Source organism: Anabrus simplex, chromosome 1 (assembly GCF_040414725.1).
Source record: "Anabrus simplex isolate iqAnaSimp1 chromosome 1, ASM4041472v1, whole genome shotgun sequence".
Classification (NCBI taxonomy): domain Eukaryota; kingdom Metazoa; phylum Arthropoda; class Insecta; order Orthoptera; family Tettigoniidae; genus Anabrus; species Anabrus simplex.
In genome coordinates this window covers 1,422,197,707-1,422,214,767 of record NC_090265.1, presented here as the reverse complement: position 1 = coordinate 1,422,214,767, position 17,061 = coordinate 1,422,197,707, and the positions used below count along the sequence as shown (strand labels likewise).

At 39.2% G+C, this 17,061-nt stretch overlaps 1 protein-coding gene across 3 annotated transcripts in view; it reads left to right on the top strand.

Moving 5' to 3' along the window:
- The first annotated feature begins 1,532 nt into the window (after positions 1–1,532).
- LOC136858382 (uncharacterized) overlaps positions 1,533–17,061 on the top strand; it is a 523,023-nt gene continuing 507,494 nt past the window's right edge. The window contains exons 1-2 of one of the 3 annotated variants that reach the window (XM_067137884.2): positions 1,533–1,565; positions 2,044–2,293. In XM_067137884.2, the coding sequence (XP_066993985.2) occupies positions 2,064–2,293 (230 nt within the window). In that variant the 5' untranslated portion in view covers positions 1,533–1,565; positions 2,044–2,063. The other 2 variants (XM_067137885.2, XM_067137886.2) reach the window with 2 other exon arrangements.

Here is a 17,061-nt window from a genome sequence, read left to right as displayed (position 1 = left end):
GATTGTTTGTGGGTAGATTTTTTAGAATGGGCATCAAATAGTGTCCTGGTCCTATAGTATTTATCAGCCGCGTCAAGAAGATGGTTCTATTTGATGTGTCGAATTGTTTAGAATACCGTAGTCAATAAAGATAACATGCAATTTTCCCCTTCGATGGGCTAACGTTGTTTCTAATTTATATCAGCTTGAAGGGACTGCTTTGCTTGAATAGTGGTTCTTACCTTTCTAAACCCCAACTGGTAGGCTGGTGTGTTTGCCGTCTGTTATGTTTGTGAGACCTTCGCACAGGAACTTCGTCAAGATCTTGAGTAAATTTTTTTCTAGGGCGTTTGAGTCTGTTGTATTTCCCTTCCCTTTATGAGACATTATTACTGTGGACTGTTTCTCTCATTTGGCACTTCTCCTGGTAGTAGACATTTATTCATGAGACATTTTTGTCGGTCTTTGAGATAATGTAGCCGGTCTTGCTCGAGGAGACTGAGTGTGAAGAATTTTTTAATAATAATAGATTTATTGCAGCCAATGGCCAATAAATACATATACAGATTAATTTTCTTCACTGTATCTCACTATAGATTTTGTTCTTTTCAAGCAGTCCTGTAGGTGATATCTCCCACATTGTTTATCACAAAATTCACAAAAGCAGTGTTCATCCGGTAAATGAAAAGACTTTATTTTACATATACGATGATGAAATCCATGCACAGCAAACCGAGTCACTGTGTGCCTAAGAGCGTAGTTGGTTTGAGTCTATTCCTTATTTATCATTGCCAAGACGGCACAGATGGTCTTTAGAAAGGGTGGAAGATTAGCCAAATCAGATAACATACTTTTCAGAAATGAGAAATTCTAAATCATTTCAAATATTTAGGAATACATCAACAACCAGAACGTCATTTAGAATACATATAAAGGAAAGAGCAATAGCAGCTATTCGTAGTATTGAAGATATCACCAATCTATTACATTAATACAGCGTTATTCTTATTTCACGCAAAAATAGCACCGATCGTAACATACGGCAAACACTTAATTTGGTCACACCTTACATCCAGAGATCTCGAAACATTAGATCGTGTAAAAGCAAGTTTCTTGAACAGGACACTAGCCGTTTCAAAATTTACTCCTACAGGATTAGTTTACAAACTTACAAAGGAAACTTTCTTCATCGAGGATCTTAAATTAAGATTGCATCTACCAACAACCAAAGCTTCAGAAAACCCCTAAATGATAGGAAGGAGAAAAGGGCAAATATCTGGGAGGAATTTTATTGCACCGACGCAATAAAGATTTTTTTCTACCGCATAATTGAGAGCGTTGCAAACAGTATTATTTGGAGAATAGATTGTGTCTTTTCTTTATATCCGCATGAAGAGTTAGCGGGAGTTTTTGTGATTTTAATTTTTACGTATAATACTTTTTTTTTTTGTTACAAATACAACTGGATTTGATTCTTGTCTTATAGATCGGAAGAATTTCTGTTTCCCTTCTTGACTGCTCATATGGAATCTCTTTGAACTGTTATGAATTAGTAACTCAGATGCACGTAATGCACGTTGCTGCAGGTTAGTGTACTTTTCTTGTCGTCTGTATCTGTTTGTTATTGTAACGATTTGTTGGGCGTATATGTAAATATTGATAGGAAAGCTTATGTTTCGGCCGCCTGTTTGTTATTTTGATATTCATTGGTAGAGTTTCATTGGAGGCATAGACTAGTTTTCGGTAATACCGTGATTGTATTTACATGTTCCAGTTTATAAATGTTTCGTATGAGTTTTAGAATCATCACGGCAAGCCGCTTATTGTGTCATTCTACTCTGTTGTCGAACAGAGTTGTGGAGGAAATAGTTAGCGATACTGTACAAGTATTCCACAGTCTTTAAATATAAACATTTGCAGTGGTTGAGGTTATTAGAGTGAATGTGTAACAGAATCTACTTCGTTATGCTGCGTTATTTTTAATTTTTTACTTTTAAAATATTGTCCATTATTGAAATTATCAAATAATTAACTATTAATTGTGATTCCTTATTTTTGTCCTAGGTTTTGTGTATACTGTTTGAATGGATCAGGATACTTCAATTTTCAATATCTGTGCTTCTCCATCAAGCAGTGATGCTGCATATGATGCAAATCAGTTGAATGGATTTACTGATCTTCCATTGAATGACACATTTGATAATTTGGGTGAAAATGTTTTGAGTAATCGTGAAGAAAATACTCTTGATCTTCCTACTGATGCTTCTGAGTCAGTCAGTCATTCACTTGAAGATATGGGAATTGAGAATACATGGTATGTAAATCAGCTGAAATAACTCTTGTCTTGTTTGGACTGTTGGAATACGTCATTGTGTATGTTTACTTCCTTGGTAACTTAGCAGTAGAGCGTTCCTGTAATACACTTTCTTGTAGTAAACATTTTAATGCCTTTAGACATTGTTATAAATAATCCTCCTGTTCAATGCACGAGGAATTCTTGAAATGAAATGTTACATTCCTGTGGTTCAAATTCCATATAAAACTAGAGGTCCTCGTGGCTGTGACTGTAATGTCAACATTCGCATAAAACAACAAGGTTTGTCTTTAAGAAAGAAACATTGTTGGTGATTAATCAAGTTGTTGAGCAGAATTTTACCATACATGGATATAGATGTGACGTTATCTTAAGACATCTAGAACTCGTTCAGTTGGGTTTTGAAGGATGCACATGGGAAAAAAAGATTATTTAGTTTTCTACAAGGAAAGAGCAGGACAGAAATTTATTTATTTATCCAGAAATCATAAACGTTACTATGACACCAAAAGATGTTGGATTTCCAATTACAGTATCAATGCCAGAATGCGCCAGCACATCTATGACCTGCCTGGGTAGTAGGTGTTTCGGGTGGGGAGAACCGGGTACCGATATTACTTCAGCCCGGCTGTCATCTTATTTGTAATGTTATATTAAGTAGAAATTAATGAAATCTTACTTGGAGAGCATCTCAGAGGAGAGATGTGTTCATTGCGATATCCAGGAACCCACCATCCCGCCCGAAGAAGTACATTTACTTTTATAACTTAATAAAGACTGTTACATGCCATTTTCATTTCTGAAGTAGCTACTTCCATTCCTATTGGTCAATGTGAAGAGGCACGTGATCTTGTTCTCGTGAATAATGTTAATCATAATCCGTTACCAACCCCGACCAATGGTCTTGTTCAGGTCCTATCCTAACCTGCATGGCAAGAACCAGTCCAGACCAATCGTGTTTTCACACAAAAATGGAGGCCTAAGGCCGCTTCATGACTTCTAACTTGGAGGCTAACGGCCCCAGAGTCCCTTTGCTTGTCCCTATATCACTGGTGTTGTCCAGGTCCTATCCTAACCATCCGCATGGCAAGAATCACTCCAGAGCAGTGGTCTTGTCCAGGTCCTAACCTAACCGTCCACATGGCAAGAACCAGTCCAGACCAATCGTGTTTCCACACAAAACTAAAGGCCTAGGGCCGCTTCGCGGTTTCTAATCTAGGGGCTTACACCCCCAGATTCCCCTTTGCTTGTCTCTCCAACTATCAAAACACCACTTACTCATTAGTTCGTAAGTACAGAGGTTGTCAGCGCTGAGCACCGTTTGACAACATCCTTCCTGAGAAGGCTGTGAGCATGTAAACAAACAACAATCGTTTCGTGGGTGTGAAAGTCAAACGACAGTCGTTGCGCGGGTGTGAAAATCTTGACAGCCGGGCTGAATTAATAATGAGAACTAAAATTAGTGAATATTTTTAACTGATTGACTTTTATCTCTTTACTCTTCTTTTGCGCCCTTCACTCCACCTGTCTCCTATTATCCTGTTTTACATTTATTTACAGTTTATATATTTAGATTTTACACAATTTAACTTTAAATTCCTGGCAGCGGGTCAACTTGAATCGCAAATCTCAAAGTCTGCAGTCTGTTAGCTTTAGCACTCTGCTCATATGTCACTTGACAGATAAGGATTTAGAAGTCGTGTATATTGGTGTACATTACCATTAAAACAGATGGGATTGCAAAGTAATTAGCATTTACCACGAAAGATGTTGCTGCTGTATGTGACTGAATTGTTATTAACATAAGTTTGAGAAGCGATAAAAAGTACATGAAACCCAGATCACGAGTTTCATTAGCACGACAATTTTCTCCTATAAAGGAGACCATGTAGCTTATCCTCCTTCATTTCAGCCACATATATATTCAACAAAAGTTGCAAACTCACAGTAGAGGACATATTCAAAATTTTAAAATAGAAATAGTCCGGAACATATATTGGTTGGACATCCTGTCCATCGTTCAGGAGTCGCTGTTTAACATTCTGTCTGTTTGCATGTGTTTGACAGGATACTGTGCTAGTCAAAAATAGTAAGCTCTTACTTTAAACAATAATAGTGAAAAACCAAGTTCACTGCAACTGTAGTTGACTGAATAGTCTCTTTCTTTTCTTTGAAAGAATGGTGAGTACTGTATATTAATATCCTATTTTACTGATTGCTGTAAATTATGTAGGCCCTATGTACATATGTATGCATGTATGGTGTTCGTTTGCCAGTTCCTGGCGTATCTACTGGACAACACTTTGATAGACCAATATTTGATTACATTTTTATGTTTATTTCCTTCAGTCATTGCCACCAACAGTAGTTTCAATGACAACAGTCAGGCAGTTAGAAATTCTGTTCCATATAACTGAACCTAAACCTAACATAACCCTGTCACCATCAGTGCTTTTCAGTGGATCACAACGTAACCTATCACTATCAGTGGTTTTTGGTGGATCACAATCTAACCTGTCAATATCAGTGGTTTTCCATGGATTACAATGGTCTTGTCACTAGCCAATATTGTCCCAGGGGATGCTAGAGGGCTGCTGGCTGCTTTGGCCCTAACCTGCGGGCTTACGCCCCCAGCCCAATGGTCTTGTCACTAACTGGACCTAACCAATCCAGACCTGTGGTTTCACCCCTAACTGGACCTAACCAATTCAGATCATTGGGTTGTCACTAGCCAGACCTAACCAATCCAGACCAATGGTTTGATCACTAGCTGGATGTATCTCGTATTCTGTCATGTTCTTTTAACTAGCCTTGGGCATGATCTAGTTACGTCATGTTAGCCGCACTGTAAACCTCTCCATTACAAGCCATTATTAAAGTTTAACCCTATCTAGTCGCCCGTTGATTTGCTATGCTTGATCTGTATTATATTTATACGTTGTGTCAAGTAGCCGAAATATACAGGTGATCAATCTCCTTTTGAATTACCTGTTATTACTGTAAATATCAACCTCTCAATGCCATCACCCAGGATGTCACACAGACGCATGGTCCACAGCTGCGGAGCCCGTGCTCGCCTGTCCCGGTGGTTTCTACACTTATATCCGAATACAAAACATTACAAATATCAGTCTGCTAAGCCCATTGAAATGCATGCACCGGCCAACCCTATGAGCGATATTTTCACACCATTCATAACAGGGACTGGCTGCATACTAGAATCGCTCATACCTCAGCCACTTTCATATTACACGTTATGAGTCTCATTATGACAGCCGTATTGGAGTACAGAATGTAAAAGTTTCAAACAAATTTATTTAAAAACCACCTTTCCAATAAGCCAAGGACGAGGCTGAGACAGCTTAAAGAAAGTAACAAATTTATTCTAGCCTATGCCAGAAGAAATAGTGCACTGTAAACACTACATCCTGCCAGCAAAGTCAAAATAAACACTTAATGTCTAGGTTCTGGTTTTATTATCGAGTTATGTCGGATTGTGGCCTTGTAGGATGTTGCACGTTTGTTATACCTGTTTTGTGTTAGATTGTAGGCCAGATCTAATTTTATGGCCCTTGCCTTGTTTGCCTCTTTATCCACTCCGTTGTGTTGGATCTATTCATCCAGATATACTTGGGGACAAAACATGATGACCTCGCCTCACACCACTACTCTCCAGCGGCCGCCCGGGGTTTATTAATGGCTTACAGGATTTACTACATCTACTGTAGCCGGAATTGTCAAATCGTCCACTACACTCGACATGAAGAAAGTGGTTTGGCAACCTCTCCACACCAGGCAATGATCATATAGAACTTGTTAACTCAGCTGGGTGTAGGGTGTGATAGACTGCTGGCTTCCAGCTCACTTCCTAACTCCTGGATAACACTCTACCAGGTTCCCTTTCCTCCACACACTTTCCTCACATGTCTAACAATGGAATCCCCCATGACCAGAGCCTCAACCCCACCCAACTTATTTGATCCCCTCCCCTCCTGGTCAGCACTATCTTTCCTGACAGCTGCAGAAACTACTGGCTAATTCCAGAGAATAGTCCACCCAAGTAGGAAAAAGTAAAGTTTAAAATAAAACTCAACAATTTGTTTTTATGATAGATAAAACATGACATTTTATTAATTTTATAATATATTAATTATTTATTAACTTCTTTCTGTACATGGCAGGGCTCAGGCTATGAAGCCTGCTATTATGCCAAACCATATAATTGTGCACCTGCAAAAACATAATGCATTGAACATTATAACTACGTAAACTTAAGTTTAATATTTAAAATTAACATGGAATGTAATTTAACTGAAATTATTATCGTTGATTTAAGCCCGCTAAGGAGCGCTGATGACTAGTTCTTCCTCGATGCTCTTCTTCGTTCCCAATATCTCTTGAGCCCTGCTGCTAATTTCTCCTTTCTCTCCTGTGAAAGGGGCTTCCGACTTCTAGGGACTCTGGTAGTGGGGTCCAAGACTGTACCATTGCACAAAATTTGGAATGATCTGCTGTATCAGTGTCTGAAATTCCAGCTGAATCCAAGTCCTTCTGTACTTCATTAAGCCACAAGCTTCTAATCTTGTAGCTTTTAACCAAAGAGAAGATCTCCTTGGTAAGCCTGTTGCTGTCCATTCGTTGTAGGTGTCCGTAGAACTTAAGCCTCCTACGTCGCATGCTGGTATTGGCTGATTTTAACTGCCGATACAGCTCAGAGTTCGATTTAAGTCTGTAGGTTCCATCTGGGAGCAATCTTGGTCCATGAATTTTCCTGAGGATACGTCTTTCGGCTTTATCTAGATCATCCATAGTGCCTTTTTTGTTCATCGGGAGGGTCTCTGAGGCGTACAGAAACTGTGGTCTGACAACAGTTAGTATTTTTCGAAATGCACTTCTTATTATAATGGTTGTGGGATAGTTGGTACGCTGCATTGAGTTTGTTACATCTTTCTAAGATGGATGTACCATCTCTACCATTGGGGTGGACCCATTCACCAAGATAGTGGAAGCGATTGACTCTCCCAATTGTTCCATGTATGGTCGTCGAAGGGGCGTTTCCGGGATGCCGAGTCTCAAAGTATTTGGTTTTGTTGTACGATATCTGTAATCCTGTCTTCACCGCTATCTCGTGCAGGGCTTTGATAGCAATAACAGCATCTGTAGAGTTGTTGGTTAGGATTGCATTGTCATCTGCGAATGCTAGGCATCTGATCTCAATCTATTGGGTCCCGGCTCCAATGGCAACTGGTTTCATTTCTAGACTCTTCATTGTACATTCCCAGTTCTTGATGACTTTATCTAGCAGTAGATTAAACAGAATGGGTGAGAGGCCATCACCTTGTCGTACCCCAGTTTTTATTTGAAACTCGAAGATAGTTCTCCCCTGAACTTCATCTTAGATGTTGTATCCGTACGAGTCTGTTGGATTAGGGTGCGTGTGTTGTAATCGACACCTCGTTCTTGCAGTACGGAGAAGAGTGTCTGGCTTTTTTGAAGTCGATTAAAACCACAGCGATGTTCATACTCCTTACTTGTTTTAGTTGGCAAATGGTTTTTAGGTTGAAGATCTGCTCGGTACAGGACCGTCCACGCCGAAATCCTCCTTGATATTTACCAATCATTCTATCACGTTGGCTTTCCACATTGCCCAGTAAAATCCTTGATAACTCGGTAGTTGTTGACATCACTGCGGTCACCTTTCTTATGTAAAGGGTGTATGATAGCTGATTTCCAGTCATCAGGGATCCTGCCAGTCTCCCAGCAGTCGACCAAGATCTGATGTATGGCTTCTGTGATCTTATTTCAACCTGCTTTTAGGGCTTCTGCTATGATGCCATCTTCCCCGGGTGCCTTGCAGTTCTTAAGATGTCCGATGGCATTAGCAACTTGAAGTAAAGGCATTGTGGGTTATACCCAGAGAGTTCCTCTTTGAAGGCCCATTAAAAGTTTCTAGTGTTGTACATTTTGAATTCTTCACCTAACTTCTCCAGTCTTGACCGATCTGATGTCTGATGGTCGTACTCGACAGTTCCCGCATCATTCTGAAATTCTCCCAGTCTTCCTTTCGTTTAATCGAGTACCACTTCGTCCAGGCTGCAGCGCGCTCCTCAACTGCAAGATCGCATTCAGTATTCCACCATCTATGTCGTCTCTTCCTTCGAGGTTGTCCGAGGTTATTCGTTGTGTCGCATATGATGGACTTCAGTTGGTTCCAGTCTTTCATATCTTTTTTGCAAGATGTCAGTTGCAAAATGTTCTTTATTCTACGACAGGAATTGGGGATCAGTCCTTGGTGGAATTGTGGTAGAAGGTATCTTTTCGTTTGGGCAGTAATCTGGTCTTTATTTGTGTGAAGAAATGGTCAGAATCAACATTCCAACCTTACGAACTCTTGACATTCATGATCTCTTTCCTGCATTTTACACTGATTGCAACATGATCGATTTGAAATGATCCTATAGCTGCTGCGTTCGGTGACTGCCATGTGGTCTGGTATTTTGCCTTTCTGGGGAAAACTGTGGACATGATCTTCAACTGATATAACCTACACAGTTCAATTAAGCGCTTGCCGTTGGTGTTTGTTCGTCTATGTGCTGTGTAAGGCCCCAGTATATCTTGGTACTGTCGTTCTTTTCCCAGTTGAACGCTGAAGTCACCTACGAGGATTTTGACATGGTGACTGGAGATCTTACTGATCTCGTCTACTAGCATCTGCCAGAAACTTTGGACCTTTTTAGGGTTGTTCTTATTATCATTAAGGCAATGCATCTGTGAAAATCCTAAAATCTACAGTTTTCATCCTATCACCTTAGAATTTTGATCATTTAATATCAGTATCAGCATGATACAACATACAAAGTTCCAAGTTTCTAACAATAACAGTTTTTGAGATATTCATAAATTTATCAATATTTTTAACAATTTTCGATGTATTTATAAAATGCTCCTCATGCCAAACAGCTCAATAGATCTAGCTTAAAATTTAATCTTGGTTTTAAAAGACCAATATAAAAGAAGTGATGTGTGAGTTTTGACAAATTTTAATTACACTGAAAGGAACAAATTATTTCACATAGGCTTAACTTTTTAAATATATTTTATGATGATCATGGTTCATGTTTGTGGATTACTGTAGTCACGTCCTAGTTTAAGAACCATGGGCAACGGCTGAGTGGCCTAGTAAGTGGTCCTGAGAGTCGGGATACCAGTTGCTATGGAATGGGAGTGGGCATCTCGGACATATTCTGAGTCGTGGCCCTCCTTGTGCTCAGGCGGCTAGGACTATACAATTCACTGGTGGTCCATAACCCGGTAGAGGAGAGATCCTCACTTGGACTATGTGCAAGTAGGGCAGCTTCCTGCTTCATGAATTTACCGAGCTCAGAACACTTTAAGCAAGCCTCGGACATATGGGAGTAATGGAGTCCCACTCCCATTTGACAGGCGAGGGACTCCTTGGAAACAATTTGGCGAACGAAATGGAATTCGATGGGGAGCTCTCAATATTAATGGGGCTTATGGAAGAAAGTAGAACTGGCTGAGTCAGCAAAGAGGATGCATCTGGATGTGCTAGGAGTAAGTGATATTCGGGTAAGGGGAGATAATGAGGAAGAGATAGGAGATTATAAAGTGTACTTGATGGGTGTTAGAAAGGGAAGGGCAGAGTCTGGGGTAGGGCTCTTTATCAGGAATACCATTGCACAGAACATAGTTTTTGTTAGGCACGTAAATGAGCGAATGATGTGGGTAGATTTGTCAGTGGGAGGAATTAGGACAAGAATTGTGTCTGTGTATTCACCATGTGAGGGTGCAGATGAGGATGAAGTTGACAAGTTTTATGAAGCATTGAGTGACATCGTGGTCAGGGTGAACAGCAAGGATAGAATAGTGCTAATGGGCAATTTCAATGCGAGAGTTGGGAATAGAACTGATGGATACGAAAGGGTGATTGGTAAATGTGGGGAAGATATGGAAGCTAATGGGAATGGGAAGCGTTTGCTGGACTTCTGTGCTAGTATGGGTTTAGCTGTTACGAATACATTCTTCAAGCATAAAGCTATTCACCGCTACACATGGGAGGCTAGGGGCACCAGATCCATAATAGACTATATCTTAACGGACTTTGAATTCAGGAAATCTGTTAGGAATGTACGAGTTTTTCACGGATTTTTCGATGATACAGACCACTATCTGATCTGTAGTGAACTAAGTATCTCTAGGCCTAGGGTAGAGAAAGTGAAATCTGTCTGCAAACGAATAAGAGTAGAAAATCTCCAGGACGAGGAAATTAGACAGAAGTACATGGATATGATTAGTGAGAAGTTTCGAACAGTAGACAGTAAGCAGGTTCAGGATATAGAAAGTGAATGGGTGGCATACAGGGATGCTGTAGTAGAAACAGCAAGGGAATGCCTAGGAACAACTGTGTGTAAAGATGGGAAAAGGCGAACATCTTGGTGGAATGATGAAGTGAGAGCAGCCTGTAAACGTAAAAAGAAGGCTTATCAGGAATGGCTCCAAACAAGGGCCGAGGCAGACAGGGAGTTGTACGTAGATGAAACAGAGCGAAACAAATAGTTGTTGAATCCAAAAAGAAGTCATGGGAAGATTTTGGTAATAACCTGGAAAGGCTAGGTCAAGCAGCAGGGAAACCTTTCTGGACAGTAATAAAGAATCTTAGGAAGGGAGGGAAAAAGGAAATGAACAGTGTTTTGAGTAATTTAGGTGAACTCATAATAGATCCCAGGGAATCACTGGAGAGGTGGAGGGAATATTTTGAACATCTTCTCAATGTAAAAGGAAATCATCCTGGTGGTGTTGCAAACAGCCAAGCTCATGGGGAGGAGGAAAATGATGTTGGTGAAATTATGCTTGAGGAAGTGGAAAGGATAGTAAATAAACTCCATTGTCATAAGGCAGCAGGAATAGATGAAATTAGACCTGAAATGGTTAAGTATAGTGGGAAGGCAGGGATGAAATGGCTTCATAGAGTAGTAAAATTAGCGTGGAGTGTTGGTAAGGTACCTTCAGATAGGACAAAAGCAGTAATTGCACCTGTCTATAAGCAAGGGAACAGGAAGGATTGCAACAACTATCGAGTTATCTCATTGATTAGTGTACCAGGCAAAGTATTCACTGGCATCTTGGAAGGGAGGGTGCGATCAGTCGTTGAGAGGAAGTTGGATGAAAACCAGTGTGGTTTCAGACCACAGAGAGGCTGTCAGGATCAGATTTTCAGTATGCGCCAGGTAATTGAAAAATGCTACGAGAGGAATAGGAAGTTGTGTTTATGTTTCGTAGATCTAGAGAAAGCATATGACAGGGTACCGAGGGAAAAGATGTTCGCCACACTGGGGGACTATGGATTAAAGGTAGATTATTAAAATCAATCAAAGGCATTTATGTTGACAATTGGGCTTCAGTGAGAATTGATGGTAGAATGAGTTCTTGGTTCAGGGTACTTACAGGAGTTAGACAAGGCTGTAATCTTTCACCTTTGCTGTTCGTAGTTTACATGGATCATCTGCTGAAAGGTATAAAATGGCAGGGAGGGATTCAGTTAGGTGGAAATGTAGTAAGCAGTTTGGCCTATGCTGACGACTTGGTCGTAATGGCAGACTGTGCCGAAAGCCTGCAATCTAATATCTTGGAACTTGAAAATAGGTGCAATGAGTACGATATGAAAATTAGCCTCTCGAAGACTAAATTGATGTCAGTAGGTAAGAAATTCAACAGAATTGAATGTCAGATTGGTGATACAAAGCTAGAACAGGTCGATAATTTCAAGTATTTAGGTTGTGTGTTCTCCCAGGATGGTAATATAGTAAGTGAGATTGAATCAAGGTGTAGTAAAGCTAATGCAGTGAGCTCGCAGTTGCGATCAACAGTATTCTGTAAGAAGGAAGTCAGCTCCCAGACGAAACTATCTTTACATTGGCCTGTTTTCAGACCAACTTTGCTTTACGGGAGCGAAAGCTGGATGGATTCAGGATATCTTATTCATAAGTTAGAAGTAACAGACATGAAAGTAGCAAGAATGATTGTTGGTACAAACAGGTGGGAACAATGGCAGGAGGGTACTCGGAATGAGGAGATAAAGGCTAATTTAGGAATGAACTCGATGGATGAAGCTGTACACATAAACCGGCTTCGGTGGTGGGGTCATGTGAGGCGAATGGAAGAGGATAGGTTACCTAGGAGAATATTGGACTCTGTTATGGAGGGTAAGAGAAGTAGAGGGAGACCAAGACGACGATGGTTAGACTCGGTTTCTAACGATCTAAAGATAAGAGGTATAGAATTAAATGAAGCCACAACACTAGTTGCAAATCGAGGATTGTGGCGACGTTTAGTAAATTCTCAGAGGCTTGCAGACTGAACGCTGAAAGGCATAACAGTCTATAATGATAATGTATGTATGTATGTGTATGTATGTTTATGATGATCATGATGAGAAAAAACTAGATTGCCACTGAACTAATGCATGTATTTTAAAATTTGCACATCAGTTTGTTATTATGTTGTATCTGAAACTATCCTAAAAGTTTCAAGTAGATTGATTGAAAACTGTGGCATGAGGAGCATTTTGAATCTTGAAAAGTGCTGGAAAATAAATTCTGAGGAAAAAGAGATTGAAATTTTAGAGATGAACAATAGTCCAATACCTGAAACTAGTTGACTTAAAACTCCCCAGAACCATATGTTGGACCCTCTGCTGCTTTCTTCCTGGCCTCATTAGCAGTTTAGAGAGTTTTAGTTTCCTTCGGGCTGTTTTGAACCCTTGTCGGCCAGATACTCCACTGTGGTCAATTCTACGCTTGTCCCTCATTACACTAATTTTCTGTCCTGAGCTGCTAACTTTAACGCTCCTAACACTTACTTTTAGTTTCTCACTTGCTTCACAACCCATGCTGAATTCAGCAATTGAAGACATGGATGGAAGAAGGGCTTAAGTCAGGTTGTGGCGTTATTCGGTAAATTGCGTATATACGTTCCTTGGAGGCTCTTTTAGATACTACCTAAATGGCTTATCGGTAGTGTCAATAGATGGCATGTGATGTGCTATATTGAGTTGCGCCGTTCTTCCAAATATTACTCATGTCCGAATTAAAATACGCTCCAATGCTGACTTAGGGCGATCCAGCAATTATCACTCATCAGACTCGAAACAGCTGACGCAGGAGTATTGTCAGGAGGAGAAACATCTGATATTTCAGCAGATGACAGTGAATATTTACCAAATGAAACCTCACATGATTCGGATACTAAATCCTTACTATCAGAATGATCTGCCGTTCTCAGCCCACTGTCATTTGCAACACCATAAACAAAAGGACTTCAGTTTTCAATTCCAAAGTATGTCATATTATGTCACTCTCCTGAAGGAACTGTATCAGGAAGGCAGAATTATAATATTACGTTTCATGACAAGTTTCAGTTATTGAAGGATATATGGTCTGTAAGATAATTTGGATAGCTTTCCAGTCCCTCGTGTAGGTATTGAACCCAGAAAATTAAAAGTTGTTAAAGATTTAGTAAGCTTTGTACGCGCAGGTGCACGTGCATGGTTTGAAAATATTTTCCGGAGAGCTGAATCTGTGGGAGTAGGAAATTCTCGATATAGTGACTCCCCTAATAATATGTTGTGCCCTGTCAAATGTTCTAACCTGTAAAACTTGTCTACATGCTTCCAACAATGTAAAAAACATTAATTCAATGAAAATGTTTCTTGAAAATGGAATAAGGGCGTAACTCCAAAATACAAAATTGACAACAAACCAAAAAATGTATAAATATTTTTGATGTACATATTATGAAATAATCAAGAATGTAGTTAAGTATAATATACCACAATTTTGTATTTCTGTGAAAAGTGTTTGATGTTGTAATTCTTTAAACTCATTTATCTCAAAAGAGTGTTTTTTGAGTTACGCCCTTCTTCCATCCATGTCTTCAATTGCTGATGTTACAGCAATCTCCAGTTCTTTATTTGACATAAACACTTCCTTCGTATACTTAGCCCAAATTACATTATGCATTCCCCGGGCACAATATTTGGTGTGGAGATTTTAACTTCCCCTACTTGATCTTGTAAAATAGTACTTACATTCTTATTCCTGTTAGAAATGTCATTGTTTCACTTTATCCAGCACTTTACTAGGTCGTTTCTTCCGGCGACGACAAGTCTCAATTCTTCTGCCCATTATGTACACTGATAACAACACAACCTCACAAATCCCAACCTCAAAAACTAAGCTGCTTGCACTAAGTAGATACTGTTACTGTTTATGGATCATTTATAATACACTTATTACAAATGTAACATTTAAGAAATTACAGAAAAGCAGAGGAGGCCTAAAACACGAATGATAAACACAAAACGTGAGATCACAACTCTTTGTTTACATTCAACACATGGACAAGCCCCATCCTCGAAATAAGCGCCAATTCCACTGGATATATCGATAATCCATCAGAATAGCCAACATAAAGACCCACAGCAACAAAATTTCTTACATTCAACCTGCACGCTAAATTCAAAATCTTCGAAAAACAAAAGATATTCATGAGAATAGTGTCGATGGGCGGCAACGCCCACTTGCACCGGGTCATTTAAATGGCCACTAAGGGCTTTAAATGGCTGATATTTAAAACAAAGCTCAGAAATAAAGTACAAGGTATAAACATTATGAGAACGTAAAAAACTAAAAATGGATTTTTTTCACAATTTTCACCAAATTTCACCGATACATTGCCTTAACTGGAGCATGTGCATTTACAATTTAACTGAAATGTTAAGTATCCTAAAAATAATTTTAACATTTTAAAATGTATTTATAGTATTTACTATTATTAAAACTATATCTCGAAAATTGTCAACTATAATGTTACTAACGTTACATTTACATTTTATTCATTTGACTTAATCTAACATTTGAGGGTGCTTTTTAGAGTAAATTATTCTGAATGTAGGTAAAATTTCCAGCACATTCTTCTGAATAGCTTTAGGTTGCTTATGTCTCTAATTTTAGCCAGGAGAGAATTCCAGGAATGTATGGTCCCCCGGTACAAACGAGTTGTTACACATACTACTGTGGTGAATGGGGATGGACAGCAGGGATCTTATTGATGACCTTAAGTGTGTTCTACCTGAGGGAGAAAGGTAGTTGAAATCTATTCTCAGGTAATCTGGTTTACCTGCTCGCAGTATTTTGTGCAGAAGAGAAACAGCATGATGCGTCTATCACATAATCTTCACCAGGACAGCTGATGGTGGAATGGGCTAATGTGGGAATGGAGCGGAACATTTAGAGTGAATTGAATTCAGGCAATATGCACCCATTGAAGTTTAGAACCAAGTGAACAACTTATGTTATTATAGACTACATAACCGTAATCAAATATTGCTAGTATTAGTCCTTGAACGAGCAGTTTCCTGGTTTTGACAGGTAGAAAGTCCCTCAGTTTGTAGAGTAGGCCTAAATGTAATGAACCAAATACATGTTGACAAATTTTTGTTACGTGCTCTGATCAGCTTAAATACTTATTAAAAATTATTACAAGGTTCTTAATGGAGTCTTTCAGTGTTATATAGCCGGTATATTGATGCTTTCTAACTTGGCATGCGCCTTTTTTAGATCCTATTATGATGGCTTGCGATTTTAATGGGTTTACCTTCAGGCAGTGGCTACTAGTCCATTCGTTAATGTTAAATAGGTCTTCGTTTAATTTCATGGTTGCTTCTTGTATGCCATTTGGCTTGGTATGAATATACAATTGGATGTCGTCTGTGTATAAGTGATATTTACAGTTCGTCAGTTGTTCTGATAGGTCATTCATGTATAGGGAGAACAGAAGGGGTGATAACATCCCACCCTATGCTACCCCCATTTCAGTATTTTGCCATCTAGACATATTGTCTCCCACTGACACACATTGTTTATGTCCACTGGGATAGGAACATACCCAGCATAAATACATTATTAGAAAATTTCATCATTTCTAATTTGGGTAGTAAAATGTCGTTGTCTACACAGTCAAATGCCTTTGTAAGGTTGAGAAGAATTAGAATTGTCATTTGTCCGTTATCCATTGTTAGCTGAATGTCGTTAAGTTACATTTACTAATGTTGTGTTGGTACTGTAATTCAGTCTAAACCCTGATTGATATCTGTCGAGTAAGTTATGATGTAAGAGATAGTCTGTTGTTTGTGTACTAGTTTCTCCAGTACTTTACCTAGTACAGGGAGGATACTAACAGGGCGGTAATAGTCAAGGGTTATGGACGTGCTATTTTTCAGCAAGGGTCGGATGATGGCATTTTTCCAGTTCTTAGGAAAGATTCCCGTTATAAGAGAGGTGTTAATGATGTGGGTTATTGTAGAAAGAATGATGCCTAGAATTTTTCTTAAAAGGGACAGGCTTATTCCGTTGTGTCCAGTAGACCCTGATTTTATGTCATTGAGGGTGCTCTTTACATCATCTGGAGTCACATGAGAGAAGTAGAATGTTTCTCTACCATGCTTTTCCTTTAAAGATATTCTGTCAATAGTGGCTCTCTTGGTATTTCCGTTGGTCTGGACGTTTCTTGAGCTAAAGTAATCATTCAAATTGTCCAGTGGTACATTACAGTTACTATCCTTTGTTTTATTCAGACTTATATCGTGGAGAGTTTTCCTACGACAGCAGAGTAATGTGTGTTTAAAATTTCGTATGAGTAGCGTATTTTAGCGTTTCTTATCATTTGCATTGTTTTATTTCGGAGTCTTT